This window comes from Arabidopsis lyrata, assembly GCF_000004255.2.
Source record: "Arabidopsis lyrata subsp. lyrata unplaced genomic scaffold ARALYscaffold_5, whole genome shotgun sequence".
Taxonomy (NCBI): Eukaryota; Viridiplantae; Streptophyta; class Magnoliopsida; order Brassicales; family Brassicaceae; genus Arabidopsis; species Arabidopsis lyrata.
The window spans coordinates 13,219,496-13,242,179 of NW_003302551.1; the positions used below are offsets into that span (position 1 = coordinate 13,219,496).

A 22,684-nucleotide genomic window follows, 5' to 3' on the forward strand; every position below is an offset into this window, starting at 1 on the left:
CCACATGAATGCATAGATAAGGAGTACCACAATGTCGATTAACTTAGTTCCTCTGTACATTGAAGATTTTAAATTTAATCATGGAGCTACAACGATTCAACACGGATTCAAGCTCAAAATCCAAGAAGTCTAAGATGAAACACACTTGCAGATAGACATGAAAGTGGTGGAAGATAGATATGATAATTCATAAGTCCCTCTTAACTCTTTAGCTGAGAGTTTGGACAATAGTGTTGTGCCATGGGTCAGACAAGTGCTGCAACAGATTCTCGAATGGTCCCTTTCCAGTCACATTGTGTTGAACCACAAACCCTAAGAACGCCAACATCGCCAATCTCCCTGAAACAACAACAACAAAAAAGGTTCTTTAGTCTTTTAACTCTAACTAGCAGTTTCGTGTGTAACAAGAATAGCGGATTAGTCTAAGCTTACCGTTTGCGATCTCTTTCTCCTTGGCCTCGAGCGTAGGAGCAAAGTTAAGCGGGTTAAAGATACCACCAGGGTAACCAACTTCACCCTTAGGTAAGCTGTATTGCTTAAAGATAGGGTCTTGGTTCACACTTCCTGGGTTCTTGATGTCTTGCCACCGTCTGATCTCAACGTAATGAAACAATATGAATTCGATCACGAACAATGTCGAAGACGATGCAAAATACTGCTCTTTCCCAGCATCATACCACTCCGGAACGTTTATGATTCCTACCAACAGTTTTAACAATCCTTGTGTTAAGTTCTTGAAAAGATGTAACAAATATGTTTAGGTCATGTTTAATGGTGACTCACCAAGCTTGGTGAAAACTTCTGGCAAAAGCATCCCAGCGACACCAAGCATGGCCCATCGTCCGTTGACCAGCTCTGCCTGGACGAACCATTTCAAGTTCTCTGGATCCTCTGCTAGACCCAAGGGGTCGAACCCATTGTCACCGGCAAGACTGCAATGTGTATAAGAGTGAGTGAGTGAGTGCCATACCAATAATATTAACTAAACCGGTACCAAACAATCCCGGTCTAACCTAACCAAGCCAAATTGATTCTTCAGGTCTAACTTAACCAAGTCAAATTGATTATTCAGTTGGTTCGGTTATATCAAAGAAAAGTTTGTCGCACTTTGTAAATTTATTAATCTATTCTATACAGTCGGTTCCGGTTGTTTTAAACCGAAAGTGAATGTAGTTTGCAAAAATTACCTGCCGGTGAGATAATCAGGCGATGCCAAACCGGGCAACCATTCTCCTTTCTTAGCCTCAACCTTGAACGACGACGTTTTGGACGATGAACCAATCGATTTAAACGTCAAGTCGCGGTTCAACCTACCGGAAGAACTGGTGAGGAATCTTGGCTTTGAAGTAGTACAAGGTCGGAAAATCGAGGCCGAGGCATGAGTAGTGACAGTCGCCATTATCCCTAGCTAGACTTAGAAGATCCGACCCGAGAACCCGGCACTGTAAGAAGAATGGATTGGAATCAAGAGAGATTGAAAGATGAAGTTCAGAGATGATTGTGAAGAAATAAGACTTTGAGGGGGATTTTGTACGTTTATTCGTTTGTTGAAATGAGTTTTGTGGCTGTGGTTTGATGGATGAGTATCTACCGTTGGATTAGATGACGTGGTTGATTTGACGGATGAGATGGGTTTGAAGGGAGATACAGGCTTATCGGTTTATCTTCGAAGCGTATCTTAGGAGGATTTTTATGTTGTTTGAGATTGGTCGGAATAAGATAGTGTCGGGTCCATTGTTGTTAGTTTGTTACACGTGTCAATTATATGGATTAAAATATAAGAGTGAAGTGAGGATTCTCGTCAACCAATCAAATGAAACTGAATTGGCATATGGGAAACCAAAAAATCCAAAGTCTGATTTTCCTAATCATCAAGATAGGGGAGGTATTTTTATTTCCATATATATAGGGGAATAAAAAAAAAATGTGTAATATTGTACTCCTCTGTTCCTAGATATTTGTTTGGGTTTTTTTCTTGTTCCACAAAAATTGATGTTTTGTAATAGCATCATTACTATTTTTTATTTGTGACCAATAGAAAAATGAGAGAAGTAAGATTAATATTATTAAACTAATAATAAATAATAGAAAATTATAAAAATGATTTTTTCTTAATTAGTGTGTAAAACTCAAATCATGACTCTTATAGGAAGAGAGGGAGGGAGTGGTATTTTTGGATAGCATCTAAATATTAAGTGTATGTGAAAACCAAAATAAGATGAATTCTTAAAATTTATAATAATAAATAAGATTTGACTAATTATGTCACAATATGTAATATCAAGAATTATTTGTTGAAATGGAGTAAAATTATTTCAAATTGACTTTTTTGCTAAGATTCTTTGGTTGTAACTTGTAAAACATAAAACCAATATTTGGATGAACTATGGCATTATGATCCCGTCTCTATGGAGCGGTGGTTACCTAAGCTTCCTCAACTCTTTCCCTCTAACCTCACCCGATGACAGAACCAGCTTAACCTCTCTCCTTGCCGATGAGCAATTCAAGCTCGCTCTTCTCGTACCGGCGAGAACCTCGGCTATGGAACTCTATTCAACGTCACTTAGTCTTTTGACTGTGACTATTGTATCATCTAATGCCTCGTCCGTGGATGACTCTTCGACAAACCGTGTTATCACTTGCACCAATTTGCTTCATAGCTTTGGCCTCCAAGCTCTCATGGATCCCTTGTCGAACTATTTTTGCTATCTTTGTGTAGCATTTGCTTTATCCTTTGTTTGTTGTTGCTACTTTGTTTTAAGCCTTTCTATCCTTGTACTCCTGGCTACTTTGAACCTTGTTTCTATTGGATGAATGAAAACAAGTTGTTTGACAAAAAAACAAACAATATTTGGATTTGTTGAAAGTCTATCTTGACTTTGGGTTTGTGAGAATCTCGAGTTGGGTTAAGGAGTTGAAATATCGGATTGTTTTAAGCCCAAAAAGAAGAGAACAAGGAAAATGTGGAAGAACTTGAATCCATCTTTTTCTTCAACCTCTCTTCTTCAAGATCATGTTCATCTTTTTAGTAAATTTGAGAGAGACATTTAAGATTACCTTTTAAACTGTTAACACAAATCTTATAGTGAATTTCACAGATTTGAAGGGTATAGAAGATCTAGAATATATTGAAGATCCTTAAAGATATTTTGGGAATATTATTTAGTTTTGTATGTTAGGAAGCTACGATTTTCAATGTGTCAAAAGATGAATCTACGATATTATGATGAATCATAGCATGAACATTTTGGAAAAAATACCATATGCAAATGCTATCTCAGCAGTTTTGCATCGGTTGTTCACTTAATTGGACATACAATCACTATGATAATTAGGGATGATGGTACTACCCTAGCATGCGCCCATTTCTTATGGCATTGGGCTACACATGTTATCATCATCACATCTGGTTGTTAATACATGAAAAACTTTATTAAGATGGTCGACTTTGACCATGACATTGATGTCCTAAAAGTTGTAGAAAATCTCACTCTTGTCAACTCGGACATCCTCCGCCAAGTGCATTGGATGGTTGTCTTGGGCTCTCACACAACCTTCTCATCCATATTGATCAGTGGGCTTAATGTGTTTTGACTTTTGAGTTAGGAATCCTATTTTGTACTAATTGCAAATATTTTTGAGTTTGTGTATGCTACTATTTACATACTCTGTTATAATCTCACATTCGTTTTGGAGTGGAGGATGAGATTGACTATTATCTTGAAAGTGTATATTTGAAAATTGGTTTAGCATTTTCATTTCTATATAAACATATGATTGATCACCTTTATTATTAAGTATGAGAGTAAATACAAATTCTACCTATCAAAACCTCTCATCAACGTTTAATAGAAGAAACCCATGAATTCAACGAACTATTTTAATTGTAATTTTTAAGGAAATTTGTTTATTTGTTCGCATTTGGTTATATATTAGATTACTTTTTCTCCTTAAATATAGAAAAATAAGACAATATCCAAACCTAACTGAAAACCACCATGCAAAATTAATCACAAATTTAAGTTTATGTTGTACATGTTGTATATTCGTTAATATTAATCTTTTGTTTTGTTACAGTTCGTTAATATATAACTCTTACGAAGCTCAAACTCTAACTCCGGTGTACTCGACCTCGTAGTGGATATCTTTCCTTGTTTTTTTGGAAAATTACATAAACATGAATATTAGTATAAGTTTATTAATTAGAGGACGATCCACAAAAAAAAAAAAAAAAAACATATGTTAGACATTAGATAAGTCGTCAATTAGCCAACAATAATATAATTAATTTCTTATTATTATTCCAATCTATTTCACCAAAAGCTCTTATCTATGAGCTTCACAAACTCATAAAAATCGATTTTCCCATCTCTATTCTCATCAAAAACCTTAATCATCTTCCTACACTCCATATTTGTACACTCATCGTATCCTAACAAACACAACACATGTTTTAACTCATTTTCATCTATAAACCCATCTTGATTCTCATCAAATAATCTAAACGCCTCTTTAACTATCTCCTTACCCATCATCTCATTCTTCTCAAGCAAGTACTCTTCTCCTTCTTCTATCAAACGCTCGTATAAAGCTTCCGAGTCATCGATCATCGCCTTGACTTCTTCCACGGATGTTTTGATATTTGCTCGATTTGGAACGAAAACTTTCTTTATAATTGGGAGCTCGGTATTTTGCCTATTGTTTCTTATTGAAGCGAATAGAATGTAGGCATTAGAGAAGAAGAGATGGAAACGACAGGGAAAAGAAGAAGAGAAGTCTTGAATTATCATCATGAGATTGAGAATGAACAAGAAGATGACAATGGTAAGGAGAGAGATTGGGCTAAGAAGAGACGAATCCTCCATATTGATCTAAATTTATGTGTGTGGAATACCATAAACAAAATTTCTATGAAGCTTTATATTTATTTTCTTTGGTTTCAAAGGTTGGATAATAAGTGTGTTGAGTTGGTCCTATTTTATAAGAGGTGTTACATTCCTTAAGTACGAAGACCAAAACATATCTTACTCACAAAGTCTGCGGAAGGAGTCTCCATGGAAATTGTTGAGAAACTTACCAAAATTCTTTAAAAGGGAAAGAAAAATGCTACTTTAAAACTCACCGCAATTCAATCAAAAGTATTTTATTTATACTTTTATACCTACAGAGAAAACCTATGAAACTTCCATCGAATTCAAACCTTCATTAAAAATGATCATATATACTAACAAATCATTATGCTAGTAATTAATAATTGATCTGTATTTTCATTTCATAGTTAATAAATCTTCTTGGAATTTTATGCATCTAATGCTTGGCTTTTCAAATATTAGGAGTAATAAACTGAATTTCTTTTATATATATATATATATATCCCAAAATCAAATTGAACTTTTGGACGGAACCAAATGAAAACAGGGTAGTTAATCTTGTCATATAAGAAAAAAACAAATGTTTATATATTTTGATAATCGAATAATAAAATGTAATCAACTTCTCATCATACCCATGATGGACACAAAAAAATAGAGTTGAAAATTGAGTGAGGGCATCTTTCATTATCTTGGATTCCAATTCATGCATGGAAATTTCCATGCAATTTCCTTGAAACGTTTTCCTTTAAATTTATTATCATGTTGCTTTCACCGACCCAAGCACCCTTTGGCTTATTTGATATGTGGAAATATTGAGACTCTTCGTGGTAGTTCAGTTTTTGTTTTAAAAAACATTTATTATTATAGTAGAATGATTTGAAAAACTCGAAATCTAATGTTCACGTGGTAATTTTCTTAATCTTTTGTTATGGAATATATATTAACAAAATAATAATGTAAATGATGTAATAGACGATAGAAAAAACATGTTTAATTCAATTTGTAAGTCCTCGATCAAAATATAACTTAACAAACTAAATTAACTAAACAAATAGAACAACTTTCGTAACTTGATTACGGCTAGAAGACATCTCAAGAATTCTCAAACTTAATGCAATTATGGTTAGAATGAGTTCTTTAACTCTCTTGTTTTTACTCCTTTGTTTTTTATTTCTTTTTTTGGCAAGGTAGTTAGGTAAAGGTCTATTTTTTGTAAAGCGTAAACATTTCATTCCATATGATATTTACAAGTTTATAAAAAGAAAATAAAAAATTAACTAGAAATAAGTTTGAAATTATTTAATCAACGTCTATCCATCTAAAACATAGAGAGTTCTCATTTGCGATAGATTTAGTATAATAAATTGGAAAACCAACCTTATAATTTGTTTCATTAACCTACATAAGAACTAAAAAAGTGGTGATTTTGGTAACATTGTGCAATAGCAAAATGGTTAAAACAAGAACACTTCAACTTAATTTGGAAATTAAAAAAAAAACATGAGGCTTGAGTTATAAAATATCATAGTCCCAAGAACAATGACAAAGTTTTGTACCTTTCATATCTACTTCTTCTCTTTATAGATAGAAAATTACGAATATCGAGAAGAAAAAAAATTACGAATATCGACATAACCATCTTGACTCTTGAGTATACGTACGAGCCCATATATGTATATTTGTATGTTTATGGGCCTAACGAGATTAAGAAAATGGATTGGCCTACGACACTCATCTCCCGAAGAATCTGTAATCTTTTGATTTTCTTCGTCAAATTAAACCACAAAAACCTCTCCATCGACTCGGATCACCCACAACACTCTGCGATGAAACCCGACCCGGCCAGACGCAGAAACAGAGCCTTATCACCTTCTTCTTCCCCATCAAAAACCCGACCCGGGTCCGGTGAAGCCCGCGGTGGAAAGGTGAAAACTTCGGCCACTTTACTCGACCGGGAGGAGATGGGTCTCTTTCCCGGGTCGGGTTACGATGACCCGAATCCAGAACCTAGGAGCTTTCCTTATAGTGTGAAGCAGCAATGCTGGGAAAAAGCAGAGAAGATTAAAGGGAGAGATCCTGAGCGTTGGAGGAGAGATCCTTTAGGGAACATTGTGTTTCGAAAGCTCGTAGGTTGTCCTGGATGCTTGTGTCATGATTATGATCACATTGTTCCTTACTCAAAGGTTTGTCCTTTACAATTCTCACTTGATGAATCATGATACTCTGTTTTCTGGCCAATGAATTCTAGTTATGTAAGTTTAGGATTGAGCTCAAAGCCTCAAACTTTGTGAAAATGTATAAGGAAAGTTTTGCTTTTAGGTTTTCAATATAGTTTCTGTCTTTATGTTCGTGTTGATTACTACTCTCACTTCATGAGACTCTGTTTTGCCTATGAGTTCTGGTTATTTACGGTCTAGGAACTTGATGGCTCTGTAGTGTCAGAAGATTTTGCTCCTAGGCCATTTCAATTTAGTTTCTGAAAGATGATCACTGTGACAAAGCTATTGAATTTGTGCTATATTTACATTCTTGATTGGGATCTGAGGGATAAGGGAAATGAGTTCTTTTCTTGTGTTGTAAAGTCTTAAAATGGTGGAATGTGTGTAACTTGAGGACTAAACAGTTATTATATATTTGCTGGTATGGATTTAAGAATCTAGTCCACTAAGTAAGTTGAAGAATGAAAGTGAAAGGGTGCTGTAGCATGGTCTAATAGTAGCTATTATTGTTTGTTTTCTGAAGTCTCTTTCGTCCTTATTAATAGGAGTTAGGAGATGTGACCATAAGAACACGCCTTTGATGAACCCTACACGAGTTCTTATTGATAGAGTTTCACATTTATCCTTTGAATCTATAGTTTAAACTTAGAGGATTGCAGCTTCGGGACTGTGTTAGAATTATTAGTGAAAAGCTTATGGAATTTCTCGGAAGGGAAAAGTAGTTTCTAAAAGATCTGATTGTCATGTTTCCTGCTTTCATTTGGTTGATCTGATTGTGACCCTAATTTTCCAAACTGAGATTTACTTAAATTTGAATTGATGGTGCATCTGTCTTCTTTTTTCTCGTTCTAACGCATAATGTAACTGAATTTCATAGTATATAATATAGTTTTATATACAAGAGGAAGATATCTTCATCTACATGTAACATTACTCATTTAGTGCCCATGCTTCTTCGATTCTTGTATAGTATCTGAAGAGTTTACTTTCCCAATTTTTTTTAGGGCGGCAAGAGCATTCTGGAAAACTGCCAGGTTCTGCAGGTACGCTGCGGAAATTTAAACTAACTGATGACTACCATTCAAGGTTTAAAATGGCTACTACAATATCTATGTTTATAGTCAACATTCTCTTGTATTCTGACGTAGGACCGGTATTTTGCTTAGTGGAGGAAACTCTTAGACAACCCATTTTCCGCAAAACACTCTCTTGCAAATTCTCTTTTGTGTTTTACTTATTAACCTCAATCCCAACTCCAATCCAAACATACTCTTTTTGGCTTTTAGCTTCTTTCTCTTCCTTGGAATCTGGAGGGTAAAGCTCTTGAGTCGTTAAGTTTGTTTTGTTTCTACGTTTCAGGCAAAGGTAAACCGATCAAAGGGAAATAAAACCGATATTTCTCGAGCCGAGCTTATCCAGAGGAGTTCTTATTGTCGAGTTGCTGGTAATTCTGCACACTCTTCTCTATGAAACAAACTCTATCTGAGTTTTATACTAAACTGTTCCTTGCAAAAATTTTGTAGGCCGAGATATGGATCTCATTGAGCTAACAGCTTACGGGAATGTACAGCGCGCACCTGAGTCCAGTGGATGCAGGATTCAGTAATCTGTCGAAGATCCATTGATGGGAACTGAAGATGATTAGTTTCTCAATATTTACTCGGACAAGATTCTGTAAATTTTGTCAGTTTTTATCTGAGTTACTTGTGTACTCGTTATCTTGCATATACAGTGTAGCATTAGTCATTTAGTGCTCATGCTTCTTTCTATTTATTTAGTTCTACTCTTTTTATTGCATTTTCAATTAGAAAAATAATGCCTTCTATCCATAATTAAAAAAAAAAAAAAAAATCAAATCGGAAATGTGAAAAGTAGCTTCTGTTTGTTTACGTGGACTTTCTTTTTACAAGGTTTTTAGTTGTTTTTTTTTTTCCTTCTAAAAGCATACTTTTCTCCCTTTCTTTTCATTAATCTTGAAAATAAATTCGACTTTCTTTTCTTTTTTTTGTTGGGTTCGGAGTGTAGTTCTTCCGATTTGATAAAATAAAATTCTGAGCAACAGATAAATTAAAACAACTCATTTAAAGATAAGTACATTTATTAGTTATTTATTTACATGTCACTTTTTACCTGAAACATTAAAAGAAAATGTTAAAAAAAAAAAAAAAGAGACAGAAAAGTCTAAAAAGGCATATCTTTTTGTTGCCTTTATTTTTGGTTATCTTTTTGGGAGGCGTGTCAGGTCTTCCTCAAAGAACCTAAAAGTTGGTTACACGTGTCAAGATCACAGAAGATGCCTTCCTTTGTGGGAAAGTCCTTTTTATTTTATTTTCATGTGGAAATCTACTCACCAAAGTTTTCTTGGCACTCATGTAATAGTGATTTTTTGTAGCAATGGATATCATGGGAAAGAATTAGAATAGTATATTTCTTTTGCTTTTTCCAACTATACGTTAATTAAAGAGCCACTCTTTGATTAGTAATCCAATTAGAAAAAAAGAATAGAAAAGTATATTTTTGATCCAAAGTTTTAATTAGGTATTTGATTTTATGATTTGTTTTGTTAATTCCATCTTTCTTTTTTTGTCAATAATTTTGTTAATTCCTCTAGATTTCAAATGTTTGATGAATTTTTGAATAAATGTGGATAACCATTTTATTAAAAATCATTAGTTTTCTTTATCAAATACGTAAAACTAATAAATGAAGAAATGAAATTACTTTCTTCTTAAATTAAAATCATGGAAAAAGTAAAGGAACCATATGCTTCATATAATTAACCTTATCAAAAAAAAAATTATTAACTAGCAAAAAAATTCACTCAATTTTCTAGTTTTCATTATATTAATATTTATTATTCCTCTTAAAGCAGTTTTTATCATCATATACAATATCTTTTTTATATGTTACTTAAAGATAATACTAAAATGCAAATAGACATTAAAAATTTACCATATGTGTATATAAAATATGAATATGGTCAATCTTCATAAAGATTGGTATCTGTGATTTGTTTGTTTTGAATGGATATTATATTTTGTTGTATTGTTTGCAATCATAAAGATGTCCATATTTTTTGGATTGAATCCAAATTATATTTTGAAGTAAAGCCTATCTAGTGGATAATTTAATTTTGTGGTGAGAGTAGACTACTTTTTGGTACATCAACTTATATAGGTAGTGACGCTGACGCATAGACATTGTTAATATTAGTTTATTTTTGACTTTTGTCAAAAAATTACCAATCAAAGTAATTAGGCAAAACCTTATTTCTACCATTTCTAAGGAAATATTGCGTTAATCTTTTTATTTTATTTTTTTGTGGAGTCAACAATTGTGCTATTTTCCTATTGATCACTTTTACTTTTTTTTTTTTTTTCTTTTAGTTACACAGAAATATAGTCCAAAACTCATGCCAAGAGTAACTCTCATATTTTTTCTAGTAAACCAACTTATATAATCCCAACGTATTATAAATTGTAGAAAGGGTGTAATGAAACGTATCATTTAAATGATATAACGAGCATATATTGCCACAGTTCGACCAAAAAGTTACCAGATTTTATAACTTATAGAATACTATTTACAAGTTTGACCAAAAAACTGATTTCTTACAAGAAAAAAACACTCTCTGAACTCTAATAAACTACACGTACAACTACAAAGGAGAGCAGAATCAAGTGAACGTAGATAATTAAAATTTACAGTCTTATGGAATATGTATAGTCATAGATTGAAAAGTGCAATGGCCTTCTTATTTCAAGTTGATACATTATGAGACGAGACTTTTCACAAAACTTTTAGTGGAGGTTGACTCCAACTTCCAATTCTTGAAGTGGTTTACTTTGATCATCAAAAGTCAACACTAAATCAAAAGTTTCTTAGTGAGTATATACATTAATGGTTGATCTCAATATTTTCTTGAAATTTTCTCCATAGTGCATTATCACTTTATCCCTCCCTCATCCCCTCTGAAAAAACCATTAAGTAAACTTTTTTTGCACACAAATTCATATCATCATCTTATAAGTTTTATCCTTTTTTATTTCACGATATATGTTTTACCGGATTTGAATTTAGATATTACCACAGTTACACATTGATACCACAAATATTCTTTTTATATTCTTATAATTTATTTTTGATCAAAATGATAGCAATTCACAATTATAAATTTATTGTATGTATAGATATATATCAGTAAAGAAATTTACGATCGCATTGGAATATCAAAGTATCGAATTACTCAACTATATAATCAAACCAACAAAATGATTTTAGTTTAATTATATGCTTGTAAAGAAAGCAAGAGGCTTCATATCTTCATTTTCTTTTGTTTTTTTCCAATATTTATAAGGTTTGCTAGCCAAAGTAGATAATTATGGGGCCAAACCAGTAAAAATAGAGCCTTTACATTTAGATGACAAATTAATTAAATTTAGAGACGTAAGAAGTTCAGAAGATATAATTAGAGAAATTGTTAAAAATGCCCCTTTTTCAATACCCCTTTTCAAAAATGCCCCTTTTGAGAGTCCATTTTTAAGTTTGCCCTCTTTTAATTTTTAATGATCATTTTACCCTTATTTGAAACAAAATTAGGTCCACAAAATACAAAATATTTTTTGGCGGGAAAAGTGATCCCGCAATTTTCCCGCCAAAACACTTGTAAAAACCTTTAAAATACCTTGTAAAATTTTCCTGTAAAAATTTTTCCCGCCAAAAAATTTTCCCGCCAAACATTTTTTTTTGCGGGAAAAGTGATTCCGCAATTTTTTTGCCGAAATTTTTTTGGCGGGAAAAATTTACAAGGTATTTTAAAGGTTTTACGGAGTATTTACAAGTGTTTTGTAAGGTTTTACAATGTATTTTAAAAGGTTTTACAAGGTACTTATAAGGTTTTATAAGGTATTTATAACTTGTAAAACCTTATAAAAAACTTGTAAAACCTTATAACTTGTAAAACCTTATAAAATAGCTTGTAAAATCTTATAATATCTTATAAATACTTTAGAAATACGTTGTAAAACCTTTTAAAATACATTGTAAAACCTTATAAATAACCTGTAAAAACCCTTTAAAATACCTTATAAATTTTTCCCGCCAAAAAATTTGCGGAATCACTTTTCTCGCAAAAAAAAATTTTTGGCGGGAAAAAATTTTACGGGAAAATTTTACAAGGTATTTTAAAGATTTTTACAAATTTTTACAAGTGTTTGGCGGGAAAAATTGGGGGATCACTTTTCCCGCCAAAAAATATTTTGTATTTTGTGGACCTAATTTTGTTATATTTCCTTATATATTTATGATATCTTTTATTAAAAGAAGGGTAATTTAGTCATTTTGTACATAAAAGGGGTATTTTTAAAAATGGACATCCAAAGGAGGCATTTTTGAAAAGGGGTATTGAAAAAAAGGCATTTTTGTGAGTCTTCCTTATAATTAGGCCTAATTTTAGTTAATTGATTTTCTTTGATCTGAATGTATCCATTTTTTGATACAGCAGAAACGTGGAAAAATGAGTTTTTTTTTTCCCATTGCTTCGTAATTATGTACTTATGGATCTAAACATCTTAACGATGTTCTTCTCTCATGTTTGGAACCATTTGCTAAAAGCAAATAAATGTTTCTATCTGAGTATCTGAATATCTTATGTTTGAAACCATTTTCTTTTAAAAACGTCTAAACAAACGCTGCACTTGTTGTAAAAAAGTTTTTTTTGAATAAATTTTACATTTTATTAAAAAAAAAAATTCCAAATCTTCTAATAAACAAAAAGAAGGTATGCCTAATACATATATCTTTGTGTCTTCAATTATAGCAGTGCGTTTGCGGTTGAAACGCGTTTGGCATTAGTCAATGTTTTTGGGTGCCAAACTTATTTTTTTCCAAACTTTCGGGTGATAAAAACAAGAAGAAAAAAAATCTGAATTTGTTATTTACTTCTTACAAATTTTAATAAGAAAATGAATGTTAGTGAAAGGCAGGAAAAAAACATGGAAAAAGGAACAAAATTGCTTTGCCACAGAATGAAAAAAGGCAGAAAAGAACAGTATTATATAAAAAGGAAATAAAGCAACTTGACATGCTTTTATTTGTAAGAATGGTGTTAATATATTAAGAGAAATTGTTAAAAATGCCCTTTTTTCAATACCTTTTTTCAAAAATGCTTCTTTTGAGAGTCCATTTTTAAGTTTGCCCTCTTTTAATTTTTAATGACCATTTTACCCTTATTTGAAACAAAATTAGGTCCACAAAATACAAAATATTTTTTGGCGGGAAAAGTGATCCCGCAATTTTTCCGCCAAAACACTTGTAAAAACCTTTAAAATACCTTGTATAATTTTCCCGTAAAAATTTTTCCCGCCAAAAAATTTTCCTGCCAAAAATTTTTTTTGCGGGAAAAGTGATTCCGCAATTTTTTTGCCGAAATTTTTTTGGCGGGAAAATTTTTGGCGGGAAAAATTTACAAGGTATTTTAAAGGTTTTACGGAGTATTTACAAGTGTTTTGTAAGGATTTACAATGTATTTTAAAAGGTTTTACAAGGTACTTATAAGGTTTTATAAGGTATTTATAACTTGTAAAACCTTATAAAAAACTTGTAAAACCTTATAACTTGTAAAACCTTATAAAATAGCTTGTAAAATCTTATAATATCTTATAAATACTTTATAAATACGTTGTAAAACCTTTTAAAATACATTGTAAGACCTTATAAATACCCTGTAAAAACCCTTTAAAATACCTTGTAATTTTTTCTCGCCAAAAATTTTCCCGCCAAAAATTTAACGCCAAAAAATTTGCGGAATCACTTTTCCCGCAAAAAAAATATTTTGGCGGGAAAAAATTTTACGGGAAAATTTTACAAGATATTTTAAAGGTTTTACAAATTTTTACAAGTGTTTTGGCGGGAAAAATTGGGGGATCACTTTTCCCGCCAAAAAATATTTTGTATTTTGTGGACCTAATTTTGTTATATTTCCTTATATATTTATGATATCTTTTATTAAAAGAAGGGTAATTTAGTCATTTTGTATATAAAAGGGGTATTTTTAAAAATGGACATCCAAAAGGGACATTTTTGAAAATGAATATTGAAAAAGGCGCATTTTTGTGAGTCTCTCATATATTAATACTATGGTATGAAATAGAAAGAAAGAAAAATATGTGTGGATAATAGTTGTTTGGGCACTCTGAAATATCTAAGTTGCTTTCGAAGACACAGACCAAATAATAGTGAACCATCTTTTTCAGCATCAATATAAAAAAAGGATACAAGTAAAAGAAACTTTTTCAACATATTAAATTCTGATTTTCTGTACGTGGAATGGGACCATCCAATTTTCTTCGTATTTTTCATCCAATAACATGTTTATAATCACTATTGATTAAGTTTGCATTATGTTTAAATTTATATTTCATTAAACAGGTGTTTTATCTTTTATATTTAGGTTTAGTTAGATTTACTTGTTTTTAGGATTAATATTTGTTATAAAATATGTATTTTAGCAAAAAAAAAATCATAAATATGTACATTTTTTTTTATCAACCACACATTCATTAAAAAGTAACTTCATGATTGGTTGCCCAACTAGGTGGACATTTTAAAAGTGTTAAAAATGACAAATCCGTAAGATTCGACCCAAAATAGCAAAATTCATAAATATCACAAAAATGACAAAATCCGTAATAAACCCTTAAAATTTATGCAGATTTTATGTAAGAGATTGAAGTACATTAATTATTTAACTAATATTATTGAAAATGAAAAGTATATTTCGTATTTAAAACTTTGTGTTATAACTTATAAGTATGGATAAAATTTTATAAGAACTTAAAATATCAATTCTTATGTAATTAGATGAGCAAGCATGACAAGGTCATGTCAATTATCTTATAATTGTTTTTTTCAAATATTTTCGAAAAAGATATAAATCCCTTAAAACTGGATGGTCCCATTCCACAAAGATATAAAGAACATGTTATTGGATTCGATATTTACAAAGTATGCTTAAGAGATTTTAGAGTGTAGTGAAACTATAATATATTGAAAATATCAGATGAATTTCATAAAGAAAAAATTTAAAAAGCCGGAACTATGTAACAGAACAATTTCAAACTTTAAAGCATCAATATATGTAAATACAGAAGAAATAGCTATAAAGAACTTTGGAAATTCATAATTATTTATTATATTTTTGACCATAATGGAATTTTATTATTATTCCCTATTATCTATTTGCATCGGATTATACATTTTATCTTGAATAAGATAGTTTGTTTCTTCACTATTTTATTTTTGAGTATTGTCGCTTTAAACTTCACAAGACAAGAAGTTGTAAAGAAGAGTCAGAAGAGTGTCGGTTGAAATGCCAACGCAACAACGGTCAATACCAACTTTTCACCATTAATGTTATCTTCCAACAGTTTTTGACAAATGAGGAAAGAAAGTAAAAAAAAAAAGTAAATCAAATAGAACAAAAACACCTAATGGAATAAAGGTGACTAAGAAGAAGAAAAGAGTTTGATTCTCAAAAACTCATCATTCTCCAATTCTATACATACAATCATACATATATACATATACATATATATAACTCTATATTTGTTCATGGAAATTGTGTGATCTTGATAGAGCAGCAGGGTTAGCAGAAAGAACAGGGGAATTTTCGGCTTTGTCGTTGTTATTCATCTTTGTTTTCTGATCAAAACCTTTGAACATACCACCGGCTTTGCACATCGCTTCGTTCTTGATTCCCAATGTTGTCCATATCGAGCTCTTTGCTGCTTCGTTTGGATCGTCTATTCTCAATGTTTTAGGGACCAGAACGCACCCGTTCCTCTGTTTCCGCTCTGTCTCGTTGTCCTTTTTCGCGGATTCTTCATCTCTCGAATGCTTTCCGAGAGTGGGAGGGTTAGGATTTGGACCCTTTTGGCTCATAGACGATGAGGATTGATGCGGTGATAGCATTGGGATGGTCCAGTAAGGGTAAAACGGCATTGGATACCCTGGAGGCGGGTAAAAACCTGGTGGAGGCATCGCTGGATTCCACGTGTATGGCCATGGAACACCAGGGATGCAAGCATAACCATTCATGTTGTTGTTGTTGTTGTTCATTTGTGGGTCAACAACTCTGCCGTTTTGTGCTCTTGATTCATCAACTGAGTGATTGTTAGAGGTGGTCACAGAGGATCCGCTTGAGCAATCATCTCCATTCTCTACCCGAGCCACAAGCCGTTGATCCGCTAACCCGTGAAACCCGTTCCTAGCTCCGGTCGAGACCTTTTGGTCTCCTTGTAGCTTCATCACAGGTGTCATGGGAGCAGCGTGCTGTTGATGAGCTTCCAGACCAAAACTCAAAACCCGAGTGTTTGCCTGCAACCCTGGATCAAGCCTCGCAGCCTCAAGAGCCTCAGAAATAGTGATATGACGGTAATGAGACGAGGAGCTTTTATTCTTACGACGTCCTGCCCCCACGGGTACATTCCTCATAGTCCCTCCAGCAGTCCAGTATCTCTGACAAGCCTTGCAGAAATGACGAGGCTGGTTTATGTTGTAATTGTTGTAATAACAGAACTTTGTATCCATACTTTTACATCTCGGACACGGTAGAATCTTAGTCGGTTTCTTCAGGGTTTTACCGTCAGCTGTCGTCTGCTGATTATCCTCAGGTGACTCGCTGCTCTCTATCTGATCAGCTGATGTCGCCTCCTCCTTGTCCACAGTTTCGGGTTTCGAATCATTCGAATTGTTGAAACTGTTGTTGTTACAGTTCTTGTTGTTCTTATCTGATATCTCTAGAGCTACCTGAGACGCAATAAACACCAAACTAAGAATCTCTAACAATAAAATGAACTAGTAATATCTTTATGGTAACACAAGATTGGAACTTTGTTTTAGATTCGTTCATGTAACTCAATATTCGAGTTTATAGAGACAAAACAGAGACTGAAGAAGTTACTAGTACAAAACTAATCTAATCACATTTATTTTAAGGTCTAAATATTAACAATTCCAATTTCAGACCAAAATTACTATTTTATCAATCAATACCTTATCTGGTGATTTGTCATCTCCGCCGCTCCAGTCATCTTCTTCCTCATCCTCCACCGTAACCGACGATTCAAAAACCGCCGTTAAAGGGATTTTCATACCGAAGAGCTTAATAGCTGGATCTCTACTCTCCATCATCATTTTTTTTTTAAGCTTCGTGGAGTCTCTGTTTCTTCTGTCTCTGTGATTTTTTTTTATTTTTTTGTTGGGGAGATTTGGGAGAGTGTGAATTGGTGAAATTAAGGGATTTAGAAGATCCGTTTAAAAGAGAAGAAGGAAACACGTCAGCATCACAATTCAATTCTCAGCCACAAGTTTATGTGGCCTCTGATATTTTCCTTTTCCCTCATTAATACCGGGTCGGGTTGTCGGATTTTATTAATTATTATTAATATTTCTTTCCTTTTTATGTCTATTTATTATTATTCGCATCTAATCCTTTTTTTTTGTTTTCTTAATTTTTGTCGCACATATTTATTCGACAATTCAAAACCATATACTTAAAAGTATCACTTTTTTAGTTTCCTATCAGAAACGAAGTTAATCTTTATTGTGAAAATTGTTTTTTTTTTTTTAATTGGAGGATAAAAAGTGAAGCAACAAATTATATTGATTATTATTGTACTGATTTTTTACTTAATAAATCATCTATACAAAATATATTTTTTTCATCATGAAAACCTATAATATTTATCAAGGAGTTAAATAGAGCTTAAGATAATTGTTGGATGCACCATGGCTTCCAAGAATTTTGTAAATCAGAAAACTGAAAAGGTCATGAAAATACACTAAGAGTTCCGAGAATTTAATATTTTAGTTGATACTAAAATATCAAGAATTTTATTCATTACCATATTATTTGGAAAAATAAATTACTTCAAAAACTATAACAAAAAAAATAATTGCGTTGCATGAGATTTTTTTTGTTGTTATCTTCTTCTTTTTAACTCTAAAGGTCTTATATGGTTCACCATAACTAAGTCACCTGTTAAAATTAGTTTCACAAAAAAGCATTGATCATAGTTCATCACCATTAAACCATGCGTTCCCAGCTTGTTTAATCAAATCTTATGCCAACATAGTGTTGCATGTAACTCATTTCTTTTTCAGTTCGTCGAGTATATATCTACGAAGTCACTGTCATATGAGATGAGGAGGTGAATGGCAAGAGCCTCGTTCCCGGTTTTTTACCTATTGTTGATTTTGTTGTGAAACACTTGTTTCTCAGTGTTGTTGATCAGACTTTTCTAAATGCCTCTGCCTGTTGGGTGATTAAGTTTTCTTTAAATATTCCCAATTTTTAGCATGGTAATGGCACATTTGTAACCAAGAAGTTTTAGTGTAGCTAGCGTTTTGAATATCACATATAACTCGGATTACTAATCGAGAATCTTTATGAAAGAAAGATGGAGAGAAAATCTATTAGATGAGAAGATCTCGCTCATTGTCGAGAGATTCTAGGGTTTCTTTTAAAAAAACTCTATTGTAAACACAGTGGCGGAGCCAGAAAATCTAATCATATGGGTTAAAAATTTTTTTAACTAAAAAAGTACCTGGAATTTCAATCTTAAGTCTTTGCTGATTTCAATCTTAAGTCTTTGCTGATTCCAATATCTCACGAAATCACGAGTTCATGATCTAGGATTGAAAAGAAAAAAACAAGGAAGAAGAAGCTAAAACGTTTTAAGACTAAATGTTAAAATATTAGGGTAGTTTATATTAATGGGCTTAGTTATAATATATTTACTTAAAATAAATCTTCTTGGGCTTAATATTATATATAAGTACAACACTACAACATAATTATTGGGCTTAAATATTGTAGTTTTGTTAAGATAAAATTTTACAGGGGTCAATACTTCTATTGGACTAGGGTCAATTTAATATTGTTAATAAAAATTCAGCTATTATTTTAAAGTCCACCAGGGTCAATTGACCCCTATAGTTGTGCATTCCCTCTGCCGCTGTGTAAGCATCATGACAATTAAAATCTACTTAAATTATTTTTTGACATCATTACATGGTACTTATATTCATCTTAAATTTTTACGCTAATTTTTATTAATTTCTCGATCATTCGTCTACCAATTTAGTTGAAAACTTTCATATTAGAAGTTTTTGTTGTCATACAACTTTTATGCAAAATAACATCATAATCTGTTTAATCACAATTTGATTATGTAGATGTTGTTCTAATATATAACATTACCGTTTTGTATAATTTCTTTCAAAAATAATTTATTTAAATATTTAGATTCGATTTCATACAAAATCTAATATAGAAAAGTCCATTAGATAAAGAGATTTAGATTTGATTGTTCTTCACCTCCGACGCGTTTCTTCTTCCTTTCTTGTGCCCTTTTCTTCTCTTTCGTGTCTTTTACTCTTCAATTCAAGATGTATGCGGCTAGTTTTGAATCTCTTGTTGGACATGTGGTAGAGTTTCAGCGTGATGAATTCGGTTAATGTTGGTGGTTGGTTCATGACATTCATGGCGAAAAATTTCCAGGACAAGAAGCAAGAGTTTACGCCTTACGGTAATACATGATAAAAACTTAATCGTTAGAGAGAATGATTGAGAATACGTTGAACACGTAAACTTGCTTGACATTCGTCTTATTCCACTGGAGATTAACAACGTTGATGTAGTTTTACGTGCATAGTGTGCTAGTGAAACAAAACAGAAGAATGTGTGGTGGGAAGGGGTAATTCTCAACTTCTTCTTGGAGCAGCTGCAGGCGTTAGTTTGCGGAGAAGCTGCAGGCGCCTTATCCGGAGGTTTTGAGGACTGGCCTCTGCTAGGGTCTGCTCGTGGCAACTAGGATGGGACTCCGCCTCCTTGGTTCCTTGGAGTTGTGGAAATCACGCAAATTTCCGAGTTTGGCATCTCGGAATCGGTGTTTCTTCTCTAATTTCCGCTCTACGTTTTCGTTTTTCTCCATTGTTGTTTTGTATTGTCTGCAAATTCTGTAGTTTTTGGTTTTTTCTGCTACTTGTATTCCTTGTAATTTCTGTCGAAACTTCGAAAAGGGTATAAATACTTCACATTTTACCAAAAAAAAAAAAAAAAAACTTCTTCTTGGTATATTTTGCTACACCATTGGACGTTCTGATTTTCCATAAAAAAGATACTCCCTCTGTTCCTGAAAATTTGATGTTTTAGAGTTTACACATATATTAAGAAACAATCATGATTTAATCATTTAATAATTTTTTCTTTTTATTAAATATTTTAATAATGTATGAACCAATAGTAATCTAAAACAGTTAATTATTTGTAATCATTACGCCTTGAAATTTACGATTTGTTAATATCAATTAATAAAAAATAAAATAAAAAGCTAGAAAATCAATCTTTGTTGAACAAACGTAAAACACTAGAACATCAAACTTTCAGGAACGGAGGGAGTATTAGGCTTCGGTGGAATTGGGTAGCAGTTTCTTCTAACTGGATGAAGAGAATAATCTCTTGTTTGTTAGAATCAGTGACGAAAACTCTCTTCTATTGATATAGTCCCATGTTCGGAGTCTAATATCTGTTTTGTTTGATTTTTTTTCTTGCTTTCGTTCGATGGTTTTGTTCCTTTAATCTTATCATTAAACTTGTAGTTTATGATGGTTTTGTTCTAAAGAATTTGTTGATGATAAAAAAAAACATAAAAGAGATTTAAGAGCATCCTTAGGCATGATTTGGATCCATCAGGTATTCAGGTGTACACGTTTGGATAAGAAGAGAGAAAAAAAAAGCAAAGGTTGGATTTAATGACGTGTCAATAAGCAATTGGGTGTGAACAAAAAGGTTTTTTAGGTCTCTGCCACATTGTACAATTACCAACTTGAGTTTTTCTGGAGGATCTAAATCAAAAAGTCTGTCTTTAGCCACGTTGGATTCTGTCACACCTGCTCATGGATTTCAACAAAAGATTGATGTCTTTTTCTTCCTCGATCTAATCAGAACCCTTCACGTGTTCCACTGCCATCACATCCTAGTAATTTTATTATTTTCTTTAAATAGTAACAAAATGGTGAACTAACTAACGAATTTTAGCATTTTTAGCTAATATGTAACATCTGATTGTGAAGATATTTAGAGGGGAAAAATAGATGTTACTACTTCTTAGATATTAGTATTACATACTTCTCATTTCTTTTACAATTTATTAGGTGGAATATTTTGTAAAATTAACTGTAAAATGAAATTTTGAAATTAACCCTCATCCCAAAGGAGATATTATATACCGAACGTGCCATTTAAAAAAGAAAATCAAGTATGTTTTCACAACACCTTTAAACTATAATATATTTATCTAATAAGATATTTAAAAATTTCTCGGTACCTCTCCAAATAAGTGCCAAATAGAAAATACATATTTTAGATGCCTTTTTCCCCATTAATATTTTGGCTTGCTATGCCAAAACAGTTGTACCATTTAATGCTATTGTTTTCTGTGACATTTTTTTATTCCAAGAAAAAATAGGTACTATTATTGTTTTCCTAAAAATTATAGAAATTAATACTCCCTTCTTTTTCAAATAGTTGTCGTTTTAACTATATGCACACAAATTAAGAAACTATTAATGTTGTTAGTTTTTTAATATAAAAATATCATTAATTATCTACCTAAACATAATTTAACCAATAGTAAATCAAGTTGCATAGTAAAAATAAATATAAAAATAAAAAACTAATTAATTTTGCATCGAAAACTGAAAATGACAACTAATTAAAAACAAAATTTTTTATCTAAAACAATAACTCTTCGAAAACGGAGGGAGTATTGGAAAATAGTATCGTTAAGAGCATATATACAAGTTCTTTCTTTTTGTTGGTCAACATAGAATTCTATTGAGCTTAACTCTGTAAATTTTGTAATCTTGGTACACATGAACAAATGTTAGTTATTTGGAAAACTCTTTAGACTTAACCAAGAGCATAATTATCCGAAAATTAATAAGTGAAATATCATACTTGTTTGCTCAGTTAATTATTCTCAATCTGTTTTCTTATCTGAGTGTAGTACACATTTGTACTTCTGGAATATTAGGTTTTTCATGTATAAAAAGATTATTTAAATAAACACAAGATAAATAATAGTATATGTGAAGATAAGCCATCTTTGTGTCTAAGCTGTGCCTTTACACAGCACGACTGGCGAGATGTGGACGCTGCGTCCCCTTGGGAGCTACATTTAAAACAACACCTTTTCTATCTAGTTTTCCTTCTTTTTTTTTTCTTTTGATTAATCAGATAATTTTACTTGATTTTTTTCCAACGACAAAACAGTGTGATTTTACTTCACGAATCGTGGCTTACTTTAAAAAATCAATGCAATAAAACGTCTTGTAATGTGAAATGTCTCTAGCTCTGGGGTAGTAACACATAAGCTGTTTTATCAATTGTAAGATTGACATGTATAGACTAATTAACTTACAAATGAACATGTGTCTCTTTAAATTGTGTGTCTATCGAATTGCGGCCAATTGTTAGTAGGAAGGTTGCAACCATTTCTCTTTAATCGCTTTGTATTTTTGAAGCAA

General features: G+C 32.1%; 4 protein-coding genes across 4 annotated transcripts; 1 reads left to right on the forward strand and 3 right to left on the reverse strand.

The window, feature by feature from the left end:
* Positions 1 to 9: 9 nt before the first annotated feature.
* Positions 10 to 1,656, reverse strand: LOC9313631 (chlorophyll a-b binding protein 4, chloroplastic). Its single transcript, XM_002877517.2, has 4 exons — positions 1,188 to 1,656; positions 784 to 932; positions 433 to 699; positions 10 to 339 (listed from the first exon to the last, which is right to left on the reverse strand). Exons 1-4 carry the CDS (start codon positions 1,397 to 1,399, stop codon positions 209 to 211), a joined length of 759 nt encoding a protein of 252 aa, XP_002877563.1. The 5' UTR covers positions 1,400 to 1,656; the 3' UTR covers positions 10 to 208.
* Positions 1,657 to 4,265: 2,609 nt separating this feature from the next.
* On the reverse strand, positions 4,266 to 4,977 carry LOC9311910 (probable calcium-binding protein CML47). The gene has a single exon (XM_002877518.2). The coding sequence runs from the start codon at positions 4,863 to 4,865 to the stop codon at positions 4,314 to 4,316; it is 552 nt and encodes a 183-aa protein (XP_002877564.1). The 5' UTR covers positions 4,866 to 4,977; the 3' UTR covers positions 4,266 to 4,313.
* Positions 4,978 to 6,524: 1,547 nt separating this feature from the next.
* On the forward strand, positions 6,525 to 8,866 carry LOC9313633. The gene is made up of 4 exons (XM_002875796.2): positions 6,525 to 7,057; positions 8,098 to 8,136; positions 8,453 to 8,537; positions 8,617 to 8,866. Exons 1-4 carry the CDS (start codon positions 6,587 to 6,589, stop codon positions 8,697 to 8,699), a joined length of 678 nt encoding a protein of 225 aa, XP_002875842.1. The 5' UTR covers positions 6,525 to 6,586; the 3' UTR covers positions 8,700 to 8,866.
* A 6,679-nt stretch (positions 8,867 to 15,545) lies between these two features.
* LOC9311911 (cyclic dof factor 3) lies at positions 15,546 to 17,443 on the reverse strand. Its single transcript, XM_002877519.2, has 2 exons — positions 17,147 to 17,443; positions 15,546 to 16,900 (listed from the first exon to the last, which is right to left on the reverse strand). The coding sequence occupies exons 1-2, from the start codon at positions 17,285 to 17,287 to the stop codon at positions 15,692 to 15,694; spliced, it is 1,350 nt and encodes a 449-aa protein (XP_002877565.1). The 5' UTR covers positions 17,288 to 17,443; the 3' UTR covers positions 15,546 to 15,691.
* Between the last annotated feature and the right edge of the window lie 5,241 nt (positions 17,444 to 22,684).

Excerpts from the sequence above, each read along its gene's own strand:
- LOC9313631 (XM_002877517.2), bottom strand. The coding sequence starts at position 1,399 with ATGGCGACTGTCACTACTCATGCCTCGGCCTCGATTTTCCGACCTTGT. Across the intron at positions 933-1,187 it reads CCTGATTATCTCACCGGCAG|TCTTGCCGGTGACAATGGGT; the intron begins GTAATTTTTGCA and ends TACACATTGCAG. Across the intron at positions 700-783 it reads AGAAGTTTTCACCAAGCTTG|GAATCATAAACGTTCCGGAG; the intron begins GTGAGTCACCAT and ends AACTGTTGGTAG.
- LOC9311910 (XM_002877518.2), bottom strand. The coding sequence starts at position 4,865 with ATGGAGGATTCGTCTCTTCTTAGCCCAATCTCTCTCCTTACCATTGTC.
- LOC9313633 (XM_002875796.2), top strand. The coding sequence starts at position 6,587 with ATGGATTGGCCTACGACACTCATCTCCCGAAGAATCTGTAATCTTTTG. Across the intron at positions 7,058-8,097 it reads ACATTGTTCCTTACTCAAAG|GGCGGCAAGAGCATTCTGGA; the intron begins GTTTGTCCTTTA and ends AATTTTTTTTAG. Across the intron at positions 8,538-8,616 it reads TTCTTATTGTCGAGTTGCTG|GCCGAGATATGGATCTCATT; the intron begins GTAATTCTGCAC and ends AAAATTTTGTAG.
- LOC9311911 (XM_002877519.2), bottom strand. The coding sequence starts at position 17,287 with ATGATGATGGAGAGTAGAGATCCAGCTATTAAGCTCTTCGGTATGAAA. Across the intron at positions 16,901-17,146 it reads ATGACAAATCACCAGATAAG|GTAGCTCTAGAGATATCAGA; the intron begins GTATTGATTGAT and ends ATTGCGTCTCAG.